Source organism: Scyliorhinus canicula, chromosome 12 (genome assembly GCF_902713615.1).
Source record: "Scyliorhinus canicula chromosome 12, sScyCan1.1, whole genome shotgun sequence".
Taxonomy (NCBI): Eukaryota; Metazoa; Chordata; class Chondrichthyes; order Carcharhiniformes; family Scyliorhinidae; genus Scyliorhinus; species Scyliorhinus canicula.
The window spans coordinates 56,870,432-56,889,278 of record NC_052157.1 but is presented as its reverse complement, the minus strand read 5'-3'; the positions used below and the strand labels follow the sequence as shown (position 1 = coordinate 56,889,278).

Below are 18,847 nucleotides of genomic sequence, written 5' to 3'. Positions count from 1 at the left end.
AGGTATACAGGTCACTGAAAGGGGCAATACAGGCGGAGAAGGTAGTCAAGAAGGCATACGGCATGCTTGCCTTCATTGGTCGGGGCATTGAGTATAAGAATTGGCAAGTCATGTTGCAGCTGTATAGAACCTTAGTTCGGCCACACTTGGAGTACAGTGTTCAATTCTGGTCGCCGTACGACCAGAGGATGTGGAGGCTTTAGAGAGCGTGCAGAAGAGATTTACCAGGATGTTGCCTGATATGGAGGGCATTAGCTATGAGGAGCGGTTGAATAAGCTCGGTTTCTTCTCACTGGAATGGTGGAGGTTGAGGGGCAACCTGATAGAGGTCTACAAAATTATGAGGGGCATAGACAGGGTGGATAGTCAGAGACTTTTTCCCAGGGTAGAGGGGTCAATTACTAGGGGGCATATGTTTAAGGTGCGAGGGGCAAGGTTTAGAGGAGATGTACGAGGCAAGTTTTTTACACAGAGGGTAGTGGGCGCCTGGAACTCGTTGCCGGAGGAGACGGTGGAAGCAGGGATGATAGTGACATTTAAGGGGCACCTTGACAAATACATGAATAGAGTGGGAATAGAGGGATACGGACCCTGGAAGTGTAGAATATTTTAGTTTCGACAGGCAGCATGGTCGGCGCTGGCTTGGAGGGCCGAAGGGCTTGTTCCTGTGCAGTACTTTCCTTTGTTCTTTGTTCATCTCTGAAGAAGAGTCACAGTGAATCGAAGCATTAACTCTGTTTCTCTCTCCACAGATGCTGCCAGACCTGCTGACTTTGTTTTCCAACCTTTTCTGTCTTTCTTTCAGATTTCCAGCATCGGCAGTATCCAGGAGCATTAGGGTGCAGGTACGAGATTATTAACCCAGTGGCCTCACCATTACACAGCTGTCTCCTGTACAAAACTCTGGTACAGCCGCATTTGGAATATTGCGTACAGTTCTGGTCGCCTCATTATAGGAAGGATGTGGAAGCTTTGGAACGGGTGCAGAGGAGATTTACCAGGATGTTGCCTGGTATGGAGGGAAAATCTTAAGAGGAAAGGCTGATGGACTTGAGGTTGTTTTCGTTAGAGAGAAGAAGGTTAAGAGGTGACTTAATAGAGGCATACAAAATGATCAGAGGGTTAGATAGGGTGGACAGTGAGAGCCTTCTCCCACGGATGGAGGTGGCTAGCACGAGGGGACATAGCCTTAAATTGAGGGGTAATAGATATAGGACAGACGTCAGAGGTAGGTTTTTTACGCAAAGAGTGGTGAGGCCGTGGAATGCCCTACCTGCAACAGTAGTGAACTCGCCAACATTGAGGGCATTTAAAAGTTTATTGGATAAGCATATGGATGATAATGGCATAGTGTAGGTTAGATGACCTTTAGTTTTTGACTTCCCATGTCGGTGCAACATCGTGGGCCGAAGGGCCTGTACTGCGCTGTATCGTTCTATGTTCTATGTTCCTCTATTGTACCAAACCTTCAGAATGCTACACACTCAACATTTTCCATTGAAACCGCCACACGTTCCCGGGAAAGCCATGGGCAAGGGTGTGCTGCAAGCAGGATCAGACAATCACAAGGCTGCAGAGTTCCGATTTATCTCCCAGCACTGCAGAGGTGATGCTGTTTCTAGATCTACAATAGGCTTATTAAATGGTCCTCTAAAATATCTCAGGAATTAGAGGATTTATGAACAAATGCTCTCCGCCCAGAATCCGGAACATCCTCTGCCGTCAGTTCCTTGCGCTCTCGAGTTCTGTTTGTAGATGTGATGAATTGAGCACAGTGAACGTGGATCAGCGAACAGACCAACACATTCAAACGGTGATTTATTAACCATTGAACACCACATGAAACATTGGCCAAATGTTGAGTTTAACACGCTTTTTGTGACTGTGGGATTCAAGTGCATTTTCTTTCCCTTTCGCAGTCCAATGGTTCTTGTTCATCTGCGAGGAAGCAGTCTGCAGCTTTAAGTAGATTGTTTTTTCACATTTCAACACCTGGTCTTGCAAAGCAAGCTGGTAAATAAGGTCAAATTTGGAAATTCGTTCAACTCACATGGGTTCAGGATATATTTCCTGTTCTTCAAAGCCGTAAAACTCCCTAAGCTGATGGAGTAAGATTAATTTAATTTTGAACAGTCCCAGGATTGTGCTTAACATTACGCAAGGCAGAGTTTCGAGAATGATGGGTCCACCTCCCGATGCTGACTCCCAACTCCGAAATTGTCGCCCAATTGTTGATTCCGAGGTGAAGAGTCCAGAAGCTTGAGGTGGAAGGTGGGCGGGAGGTGGGGGGTGATGGACCGAGCTCACATTGAAGGGTAGGCGGTTGGAGGTTTGAAGGGGGGTTGCTGATTTCAGCAGCCAGGGTCTTGTACATGCAGTGACTTCATGGATGGGGAGACAGAGAGAGATAGCGAGAGAGAGTGGATAGACATCAGTGAGCTTAGCAGCGGCTGCACACGGAAGGTTTTTTCAGACCAACGGCCATAACCAACAGCAGAATTATGGTTGAATTTACGATCAATAGAACATACAAGAGCACGGGGTGTCCGGGGGATTCTGAAACGAGAGAGATATTAGGAGATTATAATGCTCAGTGTGATTAATCATAATTTTCTGACATCTGTAAATCTCTGTCACACGATCCAATCATCTCCCTTGTCTAAATCCCAATCCACCGCTTGTGAGGGTTGGTTAGAAAAAAATCCTGCATCGCGAACCCAGAGAGGAGAGATGAAAGTGGTTCCCACGTACAATGATTACATAGGCAGGCACAGGTATACACACTCCCTCAGTATTGACCCTCTGACAGTGCAGCACTCCCTCAGTACTGACCCTCTGAAAGTGCAACACTCCCTCAGTACTGACCCTCTGAAAGTGCAACACTCCCTCAGTACTGACCCTCCAACAGTGCAGCACTCCCTCAAAATTGACCCTCTGACAGTGCAGCACTCCCTCAGTACTGACCCTCTGAAAGTGCAACACTCCCTCAGTACTGACCCTCCAACAGTGCAGCACTCCCTCAAAATTGACCCTCTGACAGTGCAGCACTCCCTCAGTACTGACCCTCTGACAGTGCAGCACTCCCTCAGTACCCTCTTTGACAGTACGGTGCTCCCTCATTACTGAGCCTCCGATAATGCTCCCTTCACACTGGCCCACGACAGTGCAGCGCTTCTTTGGGCTGGCACTGGGAGTTTCAGCCTGTGCTTATGGGGTTTCAATTTTGGGAGTGGTCTTAAATTGGTGACCCAGAAGGGAAAGAGAAAGCGTAAGAGCCAATGAGCCACAGCTGGCAGGACGCTAATCGCACCAGTGAGCCCACCGGGGAGGGATTGGAGAACAGGACACTTACCGCTCACTGCTATGTACTGCCTCCAGTCGATGATGCCGCCGGAGGTGTGGGTCAACATACATGTGTAATTCACCTCAGTGCCTGGGCTGGGCACGGGTAATGGAACCTGGCTCTCCAATCTCGCGGAACCATCGCCGGCAGGTTTGACCAACTGCGTCCGGTTCTCCCGCCTCACCTCCTCGCCGTTTCTCAGCCAGTCGATCCGGGCGACATCCCCAACTGGAACCCGAGTCCCACAGGAAACATAACGTCGCTGCGGAGCATCACACGAGCAATTGGGAGGAGGAGTAAGGACCAGAGGTTCTGTGGAAGGGAGAGCCGGTGGCGGTTAGTGGTCTGGTTGAGGGATTGCCTTTGGCAAAGACGTCCAGTTACATAACAGCATGTGGAACATGGAGCTGAGGAACTTAAAGTTCGATACATGAAACCCGGGACTGTCAAGGCGACTGTGACAACATAGAACATAGAACAGTACAGCAAAGAACAGGCCCTTCGGCCCTCGATGTTGTGCCGAGCAATGATCACCCTACTCAAACCCACGTATCCACCCTATACCCGCAACCCAACAACTCCCCCCCTTAACCTTACTATTAGGACACTAAGGGCAATTTATCATGGCCAATCCACCTAATCTGCACTTTGGACTGTGGGAGGAAACCGGAGCACCCGGAGGAAACCCACGCACACACGGGGAGGACGTGCAGACTCCGCACAGACAGTGACCCAGCCGGAAATCGAACCTGGGACCCTGGAGCTGTGAAGCATTTATGCTAACCACCATGCTACCGTGCTGCCCAAAACCATCATGGATTGTCATAAAGACACATTTGGTACACTCACGTCTCTTTAGGAGAAGGAAATTGCCATCCTTACCCTGGTCTAGCCTATACTTGATTCCATACCCACATGGTAATGAGGTCGACTCAACTTCCCCCCCTGAAATGGCCCAGAGAATCACTCCCTTCAACGGACAATTGGGGATGTGAAATAAATGCTTTCCTGGCCCAGCGATGCCCACTTCCGGTGAAATGGACGTGAACAAACAAAAAGCTGGAGGAGGCCATTCGCCCCCTCCATACATCTTCCCCCATCCAATACCATCAGGGCCGACCCTCTGCCTCAACTCCACTTCCGCATCCTCTCCTAAAGTCCCCGCAGCATCCTTACATAGAAACATACATTAGAAATAGAAGTAGGAGGAGGCCACTCGGCCCTTCAAGCCTGCTCCACCATTCATTATGATCATGGCTGATCATCAAGTTCAATATCCTGATCCCGCCTTCCCCCCATATCTCTTGTTCCGTTTAGCCCCTAGAGCTATATCTAACTCCTGCTTGAAATCGCACAACGTTTTTACCTCAACTACTTCCTGTGTTTGATTCCTGCTCACATCCCAATCTAAAACTCAACTAAAACTGCTTTTCTGCAAAATGCCTGATATCTTAGCTCCTCCCATTAATTACATCATCTTATCAAGCTGTATCCTACCATCTCCTCAGGGAACCCCCCTTAATCCAATCAAAACCCCATTAGCCCAAACTTTATGATGGCTTAATTGCACTTCTGACTCCCAATCCTTTCAAACACGGATTCTTTATAAACACTACCGCAGCAGTCACACACCCACATATTAACCCAGGTTTGTAACCCTTACTGCACCAAATACCTATAAAACAATATCTCTGAAATTCCTACATTAATCTCAACTGGAAGCGTGAGAAAGATCCGTAAAAGAAGGAGAGACAACGGACGTTCTGGAATGATAAACTGCAGGAATGACCATCTTAAGAAGCCAGACCCTAGGTCCAGGACTCAGAGAGGACATTGGGATCCACCAAGAGGGAGTCAGATCACATTGCCTCTTAACGGGTGGTATTTACGTCCAAGCCGTGAGTTTTTGGTGCCTTGTGTAGGACGGTATTTGATACTGTGTGCGACAGAGCTTCTGATACCCTATATAGCGGTGTTTTTATACTTTTGGGGTCATCTGGAAAGATATAATAAAGGGGATGGTTGTACGCTAATTTTAGAGTTTCCGTAATGCGAGTCAGACCCAAGTTTGTACGCTAATTTTAGAGTTTCCGTAATGCGAGTCAGACCCAAGTTTGAGGTGCAACATCCTGATTCAAAATGTTTAGACATTGTGGTTTCTTGATTCAGGTGTGTCTGAACCAGACGGGCAAGCCACTAAAGCTCATCCAGCAATTGGGAACGAAGGTCGACACAGACTGAAACATGGGGAATAACAGCAGAAGAGTGAAACCATCCCCAAAAGGCATGGGCGACATTGGAAGACTGAATCAAATTCAAGTTAAAATTCTGTATTTATTGGTCAGATTTCCTGTTATTTCGCCAGCAGCCTATATAATCTGTAGACCACGTTGTCAACAGGTGCAGAGAAAAGAGTGCATACTGTGAATTTTCAAACGCAGAGCGAGCAGACAGAATTGTTGAGTTGGTGATCGCATCCACTCCCCTGGAAGTGTCCAAGAAGATCTGCTAGACAGGTCCAAATCGTGTAGCGTCGAAGAGCTTCTCAAGGATGGACATAAGTATGAAGGGATCCTTGCAGGCTGATGATGGTTACAGGCCCTCGGGACAACTCCAACTGTTGATGCCCGCACTTGAATCCCAAAATCCCACAAGACATGTGGAAGATGTGCTTTGATGAATGTAGGAATTTCACATAGATTATATCGTACGCAGCTGGGACATTAATGGTTAAAAGTCTGAGATCGGGTGTGTATCTGACTGCTGCAGTAATAGTTTTAAAAGAATCCTGGGTTGAAAGGCAGCTAGAGTTTGGGGCTACAGAGGTGCAATTAAAGCACCATAAAAGTCAGATCATAATTCATTCCAGCCGTGGATATTGTTTGCTGAAGTACAGCTAATGGAACTTTCTTGACAGAAAGAAGGTCTCCTGGGGAGTAGATAATGAGAGATATTGTGCTTAACCTTAGTCAGATGGTCAGATCCCAATTAGTGGGATGATGTGTTAAGGGGAGGAGGAGGGAGGGCTGAAACAGTCAGGTGTTCGCATCCTGCCAATTAAGTACCTCAAATTCAGCCAGTGGTCAGGGACAGCAGTGTGTTAACAGTAGAGTGTGACTGTGAGTGAGGCAGATGGAGGGATCCTAAATTCAGAAATGGAAGAGCCTCAGCTCTTGACCTTGTCCAACATGTATGAGGACCTTGCTCCCTTTGTAGGTGAGGAAAAGGACTGTAGGGAGGATGAGCGAGCCGACCATTGTACCATGGTAGGGGTGGCCATTCAAGCAGCGGAGACGGTGGAGGTGCAAAAAGATAATAGTTGAGGGAATTATATAATTAGGGGAACTGATAGCATCCTTTGCAAACAGGACCCAGAGTGCCGCGTGACATGCTGCCTGCCCGGAACCAGGGTGACAAACATCTCCAACTGGCTTGAACCGGCTTGAGGATCCAGTTATTGTGGTCCATGTTGGGACAAACAATATAGGCAAGGCTATGAAAGAAGACCTGTTTGGGGATTATCAGGAACTAGGAACAAAATTAAAGAACAGGTCTTCACGGGTTATAATCTGTGGATCACTACCCAAGACCTTTGCAAATTGGCATAGGGATGAGAAAATTAAGGAAGTAAACACGTGGCTAAAGGAATGGTGAGGGAAGGAGGGGAGGAGGGGTTCCATTCCATGGGGCATTGGCATCAGCATTGGGACAGGAGTGATCTGCACCATTGGGACAGTCTCCACCTGAACTGATCTGGGACCAGTGTTCTAGTGGAAAGGATAAATAGGACTTTCAACTAGCAAGTGGGGTGGAAGGGAACAGTAAAGCTACAAGAGGTATAATGGTTAAAGGGTACCAAAACAGCAGGTTGGTATGTGAGGGGAAGGTAGAGGTTAGGGCAGCATGGTAGCACAGTGGTTATCACGGTTGCTTCACAGCTCCAGGGTCCCAGTTCGATTCCTGGCTTGGGTCACTGTCTGTGCGAAGTCTGCACATCCTCCCCGTGTGTGCGTGGGTTTCCTCCGGGTGCTGCGGTTTTCTCCCACAGTCCAAAGACGTGCAGATCAGGTGGATTGGCTATTCTAAATTTCCCTCAGTGTCCAGGAAAGGTTAAGTGGGGTTACTGGCTTACGGGGATAAAGGGGATAGGGTGGAGGCACGGGGCTTAAGTAGGGTGCTCTTTCCAAGGGCCGGTGCAGACTCGATGGGCTGAATGGCTTCCTTCTGCACTGTAAATGCTGTGAAATGTTAATAGGATAAACAGGCAGGGCCAGTCTAACGACTACAGAGGAGATACAAAACGTAAAAAATCAAAATCTAAGGAGACTGAGAGCAAAATTTAGGGATGATGCTGAGTGTTATCAGAGATTAATAAAGGAGGTCAGAATGTCTGAAAAGTGGAGTGCACAAAAAAATCCTGCAAGGGGAAGGCAAATCAGTAGGACATATTTATAAACCTTGTACCTAAATGCACTCAGTATTCGGAATAAATTCAATGAGCTGAGGGCACAAAGAGGCAAATGGGTATGATTTGGTGGGGATCACTGAAACATGGCTGCAGGAGGACCAGGACTGGGAGTTGAATGCCCAACGGTACTCAGCATTCCGCAAGGATAGACAGGATGGAATAGGAGGTAGAGTTGTTTTATTTGTTAAAGATTACACCAAGGCTGCATTAAGAAATCATGTTGGCACTCAGGGCCAAAATGTTGAATCGATCTGGGTGGAAATAGAAAACAAGGGAAAATCTTCTTGGTAGTGCAATTTATAGGCCTTCGAGCAATACTTCCAAAGTGGGACATAGTATAAATCAAAAAATAACCAGGGCTTGTGAGAAGGGCACAAAAGTAATCATGGGCGATTTTAATATGCATATTGATTGAACTATTCAAATTGGCAAGGGTAGCACGAGGAAGATTTCATAGAGTGTATGAGGGATTGTTCCTTCAAGCAATATGTTATGGAGACAACCAGAGAGCAGGCTATTTTAGATTTAGTATTATGTAACAAATAAGGGTTGATAAATAGTCTTGTGTTAAGGATCTTCTTGGATGGAGTGATCACAGCATGCTAGAATTTCAAATTCAGATTGAGTGAGAGAGGACAGAGTTTTAGCGTGGGGCCGAGGTAATTATACAGGCCTGAGGAAAGAGTTGGCCCAAGTAGACTGGGCACAAATAATTGAGGGTTGGACAGTTGAGGAACAATGGCGGATGTTCAGGGAGATATTAAACACCTCTCAAATAAAGTATGGGCGTGATTCTCCGCCCCCCACGACGGGTCGGAGAATAGCGGGAGAGCCTTCCTGACATTTTTCCCGCCCTCCCGCTATTCTCCACCCCCCCCCCCCGCCCAACTCCCGACACGAATCGCTGCCGCCGTTTTTTTACGGCCGGCAGCGATTCACAGCTGATAGATGGGCCGAAGTCCCAGCCCTTTACGCTGTTTTTACGAACGGCAAACACACCTGGTCTGGCCGTTCATAAAAACGGCGGGAACAACTCGCTTTTTATAACCATGGCACCGATTGGCACGGCAATACCACGGCCGTGCCAAGGGTGCCTTGGGCCCGCGATCGGTGGGCACCGATCGCGGGCAGCGGGCCCGATGCCCGCGCACTATTTCTCCTTCCGCCGCCCCGCAGTATCCATTCGCGGGGCGGCTGAGGGGCATCCCGGCCCGCACATGCGCGGGTTTCGCGCAAATACGCGATGACGTCATCCGCGCATGCGCGGGTTGGAGTCTTCCAATCCGCGCATGCGCGGCTGACGTCATATGACGCGTCAGCCGGCGCTAACTCCGGCAAGCGGGCTTAACGAAATTCGTTAAGCCTGTGATGCCGGAGCTTACGGCGTCGGGCTGCTAGCCCCGACCGGGGACCGGGTTTGACGCCAGCCTTACGATTTCTCCCGTTTTGGGAGAATCGCGCCCTATATTCCTGAAAAGAAGAGGAATTGTAAAAGGGAGAAAAATGTTCAATTGCTGAACAAGGAAGTCAAGGAAAACATAAAAGCCCAAAATTATGGAATACCATACTGCAAAGGCTAGTGTTAAGGTGGGGGATTAGGAGAACTTTAAGCTTCAACAAAAGCCTACTAAAAATAAAATCAAAAGAGCTGAAATGAACTACGAAAGGAAACTAGCATAAAACATTAATACCAAGAGTTTCTATAAGTATATAAAGAGGAAGAGAACAGCGAAAGTAAATGTTGGCCCTTTAGAGGATGATACTGGTGAGGTAATAATTTGGGAACACAGAGATGGCAGAGGCAATGAACCAATATGTTGTCTCTGACTTCATGGCAGAAGGCAATAAAGATTTTCCAACAACTACAGTTAATGCAGAGGAACATGGTGCATTAACCATCACTAGGGGGACAGTATTGAAAAAACTGACGGGATTTAAGACAGATAAATCCATGGGACCTGATGGTCTGCCCACAGTGGCACAGTGGTTAACACTGCTACTTCACAGAACTTGGGATCCGGGTTCGATTTCTGCCTTGGATCACTGGCTGTGTAGAGTTTGTATATTCTCCTCGTGTCTGCGTGGGTTTCCTCCAGGTGCTCCAGTTTCCTCCCACATTCCAAAGATGTGCAGGTTAGGTGGATCGGCCATGTTAAATTGCCCCTTAGTGCTCAAAAGGTTAGGTGGAGTTATTGGGTTACAGGGATAGGGTGGGCCGTGGGCATATGTAGGCTGTTCTTTGAGATGGTCAGTGTAGACTCAATGGGCCGAATGGCCTCCTTCTGCACTGTAGTGATGCTATGATTCTATGATTCTATGATTCTATGATTCTATGATTCTATGATTAAGGAGGTGGCAGCAGAGATAGAGGATGCATGGGTTATGATATTTCAGAATTCCCTGGATTCTGGAAGAGACTCGGTGGATTGGAAACACGTTAATGTGATGCCCTATTCAAAAATGGAGAGAGGCAAAAAGTAGGAAACTATAGACCGGTTAGCTTGGTGGGGAAGTTGCTGGAACCAATCATTAAGGAGAAGATGACTGAACATTTGGAAAGACAAAGCTCAATCCACCATTGTTAGCATGGTTTTATGAAGGGTAAATCATGCCTGACAAACTAGCTTGAGTTCTTTGATGAAGTAAACAGCAAGGTGGATAATGGGGAACCTGTGGATGTGGTATATCTGGAGTTCCAGAAGGTGTTTGACAAGGTGCCGCATAAAAGACTTATCCAGAAGGTGAGATCGCAGGGGATTGGAGGAGAGTACTGGATTGGATTGAGGATTGGCTGATTGACAGAAAGGGGGTCGGGATAAATGGAAGCTTCTCTAGTTGATGAACTATTACTAGCGGGAGTCCGCTGGGGTCAGTCCTCAAATCTCAACTGTTTACAATTTATATAAATGATCTGCAAGTTGGGACAGAGGGTAACATAGTAAAATTTGTGGATGATACTAAAATAGGTGAGAAAGCAGGCAGTGAGAGGAGATAAAGAGTTTACAGATGGATATAGATAGGCTCGGAGATTGGGCCAAAATCTGGCAGATGGGTTTAATATAGATAAGTATGAGGTTATCTATTTTGAAAATAGGTAAGCAAATTATTATTTAAATGGAAAGCAGATTCAAAATGCGTCTGCGCAGAGGGATCTGTGTGTCTTTGTTCATGAATCACAGAAAGTCAGCATGCAGGTACAGCATGTAATTAAAAAGGCAAATGGAATGTTAGCATTTATTGCAAAAGGACTGGGGTTTGAAAGTAGGGAAGTGTTGTTGCAATTGTATAGTGTGTTGGTGAGGCTACATCTGGAGTATTGTGTCCAGTTTTGGGCTCCTTATTTGAGGAAGGATGTGGTGCCATTTGAGGCAGTTCAGTGGAGGTTCACCAGATAAATTCTGGGGATGAAAGGATTGACGTATGAGGAGAGGTTAAACAGTTTGGGTTTATACTCGCTGGAGTTTAGAAGGATGAGAGGGGATTTGTATGAGATTTACAAAATGCTAAAAGGAATTGATAAAGTAAATAGACTAAGTGTTCCCCTTTGTGGAGCAATCTAGAATGCAAGGTCTTAGATATGGGTTCAGAGGTGGTAGATTTAGAACTGAGAAAAGGAGGAACCACTTCTCGCACAGGGTGGTAAATTTGCATGAGACAATTGACAATCTAGACCCCGAATTTGACGTGCCCGATGAGTTGGCGAGGGTCGATCAATATTCCACTTCTCACTCAGATCCTGAAATGGTTGACCAACAAGTCATGAACTGCTATCTGTGACAGTCAACCCGGGCATACTGAATGAACTGAATATATCACTTGAAGTCTGCGCGACAACTGTGCATGCTGCAATCGCCTGACAATCTCACGCCGTGAATCCAGTACGAAAAGGGATACCATCACACTGTCCAAATGGTCACCAAGATTCAAATTATCTGCCTGAAGAAAGTTGACAAGATTGGCCAAGATGACATGGTGGTGAGTGTCAACATACTCTCCTTCTCTCCACCCACGTCCCCATGAATTCCACAAGACATGCACTACAGAAGCTGGAGGCCACAGTAAAACCTACTGCTGTGAAACTTACAATGCATAGCGGTTCGCTAATTCCATGCCCGGGTCTCGCAATTGTTAAGTTTTATAAATTTAAGCTACCAATTTGTTTTTTTTCCAATTAAGGGGCAATTTGACATGTCCAATCCCCGTACCCTGCACATCTTTGTGTTGTGGGGTTTGGGTCTCTCAGTGCTGGAGTGCTCCCGGGTATCACTGATATTCTAGAGATTAAAGATCCGGTGGTCACAACTCTACTGGCATGACGTGACCTCGCATTAGTCACAATCCTTGGAATTCGCCAGATCTCACAAAGGCGGGTCAACCTCAGAAACCACTCCTCTCATCCTCGTTTCATGACGTTTCGGCGCGTCTGGAATATGTCGCCAAAGTTGGCAGTTTCAAGGGCGTTGTGACATTACGCTTGCAGGAGAATGTCCATTGATCTGCCGCATTTCTGCACAATTCAAGGGCCGGCAGTTTCACACAGGAGCAGCAAAAAGTTCCACATCACAGAAAATGTCGAAAACCGTCATCAAAGGATGACCAGACTCAATCCAGCATGTCCCGAAATGTGTGAGACCAATTTTGACCTTATCGGGACGAGCTCGGCATCTCCCGGGGAATCATCTTTAAAGGCAGGCAGGTCCTCACACCGGAATCTTTGTGATCTGATATTCTTCAACTACTTCATTATTCGCACATGGTCATAGGTCCAATGAGACGACTCACAAGAGAGGCAGTCTATTACCCCAGCATAAACCGATGTCCTAGGAGGGGTGTTTTCTAGAGCTGTTGGGGAGGGTATAAACTAGTGTGGCAGGAAGTTGGAAGGTAGTAAAACAGGGACAGAAGCAAAAGGAAGTAAGGGGAAAAGTGCAAGGCAGAGAAGACATAGTCAAAAATCAAAAAGGGCGACAGTACAAGGTACAGTGACTGAGGGGAGCTCAGTGAATAGGCCCAGTAATACTAAAAGGAATAAAACTGGAGATGTTAAGGTTCAAAACAGAGGTTAAAAAACCCATCATAAGTGTACTTTACCTGAATGCTCGTAGTATTCGGAATAAAGTAAATGAGTTGATGGCACAAATCATCGTGAATGACTATGATTTAATGGCCATTACTGAAACATTGTTAAAAGATGGTCACGACTGGGAGATAAATATCCGAGGGTATCAAACTATTTAGAAGGACAGAGTGGATGGTAAGGGAGGTGGTGTTGCTCTGTTATTTAAGGATGACATCCGGGCAATAGTAAGGGATGACATCGGTGCTATGGAGGATAAGGTTGAATCCATTTGAGTGGAAATCAGGAATGGTAAGGCGAAAAAGTCACTGATAGGAGTTGTCTATCGGCCACCAAATAGTAACGTTATGGTGGGGCAGGCAATAAACAAAGAAATAACTGATGCATGTAGAAATGGTACAGCAGTTATCATGTGGGATTTTAATCTACATGTCGATTGGTTTAACCAGGTCGGTCAAGGCAACCTTGAGGAGGAGTTTATAGAATGTATCCGCGATAGTTTCCTAGAACAGTATGTAATGGAGCCTATGAGGGAACAAGCGGTCCTAGATCTTGTCCTGTGTAATGAGACAGGATTGATTCATGATCTCATAGTTAGGGATCCTCTCGGAAGGAGCGATCACAATATGGTGGAATTTAAAATACAGATGGAGGGTGAGAATGTAAAATCAAATAATAGTGTTTTGTGTTTAAACAAAGGAGATTACAATGGGATGAGAGAAGAACTAGCTAAGGTAGACTGGGAGCAAAGACTTTATGGTGGAACAGTTGAGGAACAGTGGAGAACCTTCCAAGCGATTTTTCACAGTGCTCAGCAAAGTTTTATACCAACAAAAAGGAAGGACGGTAGAAAAAGGGAAAATCGACCGTGGATATCTAAGGAAATAAGGGAGAGTATCAAATTGAAGGGAAAAGCATATAAAGTGGCAAAGATTGGTGGGAGACTAGAGGACTGGGAAATTTTTAGGGGGCAACAGAAAGCTACTAAAAAAGCTATAAAGAAGAGTAAGATAGAGTATGAGAATAAACTTGCTCAGAATGTAAAAACAGACAGTAAACGTTTTTACAAATATATAAAACAAAAAAGAGTGGCTAAGGTAAATATTGGTCCTTTAGAGGATGAGAAGGGAGTTTTAATAATGGGAGATGAGGAAATGGCTGAGAAACTGAACAGGTTTTTTGGGTCTGTCTTCACAGTGGAAGACACAAATAAAATGCCAGCGACTGATAGAAATGAGGCTATGGCAGGTGAGGACCTAGAGAGGATTGTTATCACTAAGGAGGTAGTGATGGGAAAGCTAATGGGGCTAAAGATAGACAAGTCTCCTGGCCCTGATGGAATGCATCCCAGAGTGCTAAGAGAAATGGCTAGGGAAATTGCAGATGCACTAATGATGATTTACCAAAATTCACTAGACTCTGGGGTGGTCCCGGTGGATTGTAAATTAGCAAACGTGACACCACTGTTTAAAAAAGGAGGTAGGCAGAGAGCAGGAAACTATAGGCCAGTGAGCTTAACTTCAGTAGTAGGAAAGATGCTAGAATCTATCATCAAGGAAGAAATAGCGAGGCATCTGGATAGAAATTGTCCCATTGGGCAGACGCAGCATGGGTTCATAAAGGGCAGGTCATGCCTAACTAATTTAGTGGAATTTATTGAGGACATTACCAGTGCAGTAGATAACGGGGAGCCAATGGATGTGGTATATCTGGATTTCCAGAAAGCCTTTGACAAGGTGCCACACAAAAGGTTGCTGCAGAAGATAAAGATGCATGGCATTAAGGGTAAAGTAGTAGCATGGATAGAGGATTGGTTAATTAATAGAAAACAAAGAGTGGGGATTAATGGGTGTTTCTCTTGTTGACAATCAGTAGCTAGTGGTGTCCCTCAGGGATCCGTGTTGGGCCCACAATTGTTCACAATTTACATAGATGATTTGGAGTTGGGGACCAAGGGCAATGTGTCCAAGTTTGCAGATGACACTAAGATGAGTGGTAAAGCGAAAAGTGCAGAGGATACTGGAAGTCTGCAGAGGGATTTGGATAGGTTAAGTGAATGGGCTAGGGTCTGGCAGATGGAATACAGTGTTGACAAATGTGAGTTTATCCATTTTGGTAGGAATAACAGCAAACGGGATTATTATTTAAATGACGAAATATTCAAGCATGCCGCTGTGCAGAGAGACCTGAGTGTGCTAGTGCATGAGTCACAGAAAGTTGGTTTACAGGTGCAACAGGTAATTAAGAAGGCAAATGGAATTTTGTCCTTCATTGCTAGAGGGATGGAGTTTAAGACTAGGGAGGTTATGTTGCAATTGTATAAGGTGTTAGTGAGGCCACACCTGGAGTATTGTGTTCAGTTTTGGTCTCCTTACTTGAGAAAGGACGTACTGGCACTGGAGGGTGTGCAGAGGAGATTCACTAGGTTAATCCCAGATCTGAAGGGGTTGGATTATGAGGAGAGGTTGAGTAGACTGGGACTGTACTCGTTAGAATTTAGAAGGATGAGGGGGGATCTTATAGAAACATTTAAAATTATGAAGGGAATAGATAGGATAGATGCGGGCAGGTCGTTTCCACTGGCGGGTGAAAGCAGAACTAGGGGACATAGCCTCAAAATAAGGGGAAGTAGATTTAGGACTGAGTTTAGGAGGAACTTCTTCACCCAAAGGGTTGTGAATCTATGGAATTCCTTGCCCAGTGAAGCAGTTGAGGCTCCTTCATTACATGTTTTTAAGGTAAAGATAGATAGTTTTTTGAAGAATAAAGGGTTTAAGGGTTATGGTGATCGGGCCGGAAAGTGGAGCTGAGTCCACAAAAGATTAGCCATGATCTCATTGAATGGCGGAGCAGGCTCGAGGGGTCAGATGGCCTACTCCTGCTCCTAGTTCTTATGTTCTTATGTTCTTATGTCAATTAATTCATCATCAAGAAGTTTTAGGCATGTCTAGAGCATATGGCATAAAGTACCGCTGATTCCACATGATGTTCCTTCCTATTCTTTGACCAAAATAGTACGTAATCTCATTCATGTCAACGGCACTGACTTAATCATCATTGTCATCGGCTTTACCAAGTACCCCATTATTCAACAATTTCACAATATGGCAAATACAACTGTTGCCCAGACTATAAGTATTATTTTCAGTTTATTTTCCTAGAGATCATTACAGGTAATGGTCTGCAATCTATTGGTGAGATATGTGTGAGAAGTGTAATATAAATCACACTGCTTCTTCTCTTCATTACCCTAGGTTTAAAGGTCTGGTTAAGTTAATGGTTTGCACGATGGAATCCCTCATCCTCAAATGTAGACACAACAAGCAAGATCTACTCACTTCAATCTTACATCTGAGAGAAACATCTTTAAGTGCAACTATTACATCACTGGCAGAGCTAATATTTGACAGACTGGTGCACACCAATTTACCCACTCTGACTCGTTCTACTGTCTCAGAAACTAGAGAACAACTTGTAAAACTGCAAGAGAAGGTGGCCAACCTGCATGATAACAATGGAGGCACAGAACTGGCAAGTTTACAACTGGGACAAGTTGACATCCAGGATCCCACAGAAGGTTAGTGACAACCAGCTGAGGTGACAAGAATTTGTTCAGAACCAGGGTCCAATGAAGTCATCACACACAAAGGCAATGAGACATAAGTGAGGACAAACCAGATCCATTCAAGCTCCTCACCCACCTTACAGTCCTAATGCATCGTGCACAAGATACCAAATTAAACCAACAATGACAATCCCACACATCACAGACAGCAATGAAAGAAACCCCCAGAAAAGGTCTCCATTACAAGATCTGGGCGTAGCAGCAGATTACCTCAACACTTTAGCGACTCATAGATTCATTGGCTCAATACACTTCTGTAATGGCAACTAAATGTGAACATGTCTTGTCAATAGATGTAGTCCTTAGGAAGGAGAGGGAGTATCATTGAAAAGAAAGTGGAATGTTGCAACATGCCTTTAAGGGATAACAGCAGGACATCACTAGAAGGGATGTGTGTCATGTAATTCCATCTTAATTTGACTTTTGCTTTTGAGCAAAACACAACTGAGCTCTGGTGTCTTTGTATAAATAATCTCATGTTCCTAGTCTCAATTTGTGCACTCACAAGGAGGCTGTGAAACACTTTGGGAAATCCTGAGGTAGTGATAGACACTTTTGTGTAATGGGCTATCAGTGCCACACCTACCATGGACAAACAGCCTTGTCCCCGCCCCTTCCTTGGTGAAGGTCTGTTCTCCCACCAGGAATGAGATGTAGCAATAATATGTCTCTGTGTCCTTCAGTTGAAGGGGGTGGATTTGAAATGTGGTGTTGACGCTCCCGTTGTATTTGCTGAACTTCACCCGGTTTTGGTAGCGAGGGGGAGGTGCGGGGTGGATCACTGTGGGGGCTTTGCCCTCCTTGAATGCCCAGTAGACCACACTTCGGAAGACGTCCTCGCCATCAGACGTGTAGCTGCAATACAGCGTGACAGACTGTCCCTTTAATCCACTGATGAATGAGGGTTCCTGGACAACCACCAGATCACCATGGAGACAACCTGGGGTAAGAAAGCATGAGGGATTTTGGAATCAGTGATAGAACAGCTCCCACACTTACACACATTCACACACCAAACCTCACAACAGAAACTGGTGACAGGGTGGGTTGTCAGGATCGGAGGAGGTTCGAGATATTGGGATGGTTGTTAGGGGCTGGAGGAAGTCACAGAGATAGGGAGGGTTATAGGGGTTAGAGGAAGTCACAGAGATAGGGAGGGTTGTAGGGGCTGGAGGAGGTTATAGAGATAGGGGGTTGTGGGTGCTGGAGGAGAAGGCAGAGATAGGAAGGATTATAGGGGCAGAAGGAGGTTACAGAGATAGGGAGGGGTGTTATGGGTGGCACGTCGGTACAGTGGTTAGCACCGTTGCCTAACAGTGCCAGGGACCCAGGTTTGATTTGGACCTCAGGTGACGCACTGTGGAGTTTCCAAATTCCCCAGTGTCTGTCTGAGTTTCCTCCGGGTGCTCCGGTTTCCTCCCACAGTTCAAAGCTCTACAGGTTGGGTGGATTGGCCATACTAAATTGCCCTTAGTGTCAAAAGGTGAAGTAGGGTGGGGGTTCACTGAAGGGAAACTTTGATTCAGGGGAGAAGTTATCGGGGCTGCAGGAGGTTACAGAGATAGGGAGGGCTGTGGGGGGCTGGAGGAAGTTACAGAGATGGGGAGGGTTGTAGGGGTTGGAGGAGGTTACAGAGATTGGGAGGGTTTGTCGGGGCTGAAAGAGGTTACAGAGATAGGGAGGGTTGTAAGGGCTGGAGGAGGTTACAGAGATAGGGAGGGTTGTCGGGGCTGAAAGAGGTTACAGAGATAGGGAGGGTTGTAGAGGTTGGAGGCGGTTACAGAGATAGGGAGGGTTGTCGGGGCTGGAGGAGGTTACAGAGATAGGGAGCGTTCTCTTGTGCATTCTCCTTTGCTCTGCAGCAACCAATCAGAGCTGACTTGCCATCAAATCAGCATGCTATCTTTAAACGCTTTATTCAAATTACCACCTGTGATCCCATCAAAACGATTGAGTCCAAATGTTGGAATGTCATGCTTTGGGAAGAATTAGAGAGCTTCGGAGATGGTGGGGAGTTATGTTTCTAGGAATGCATCCAGGGATGAGGGGGCTTCAGTTCATGTGGAGAGACTGGGAGAAGCTGGGATAGTTCTCCTCAGAGCGGAGAAGATTATGAGGGAAGATTGAATCGAACATTCAAAATGCTGAGGGGGGTTTGGATGGAGTTGATGAAGAGAAAGTGTTTCCCAGCGGGAGGAGGCTCGCTAACCAGAGGGGGCACAGATTGAAGAGAATCAGGAAAAGAGCTGGGGTGGGGAGGGCTGCGTACAGGCAGCACAAGTGGATAGCACCATGGCTTCACAGCGCCAGGGTCCAAGGTTCGGTTCCCCACTG

General features: G+C 46.1%; 1 protein-coding gene across 1 annotated transcript in view; it reads right to left on the bottom strand.

The window, feature by feature from the left end:
• Nucleotides 1-1,800: 1,800 nt before the first annotated feature.
• Nucleotides 1,801-18,847, bottom strand: part of LOC119974974 (immunoglobulin lambda-1 light chain-like) — a 37,861-nt gene continuing 20,814 nt past the window's right edge. The window contains exons 3-5 of the mRNA XM_038814376.1: nt 17,100-17,453; nt 3,353-3,655; nt 1,801-2,556 (exon numbers count right to left, since the gene is read on the bottom strand). Coding sequence (XP_038670304.1) covers nt 2,441-2,556; nt 3,353-3,655; nt 17,100-17,453 — 773 coding nt within the window. The 3' untranslated portion in view covers nt 1,801-2,440. The remainder of the gene's footprint in view (nt 2,557-3,352; nt 3,656-17,099; nt 17,454-18,847) is intronic.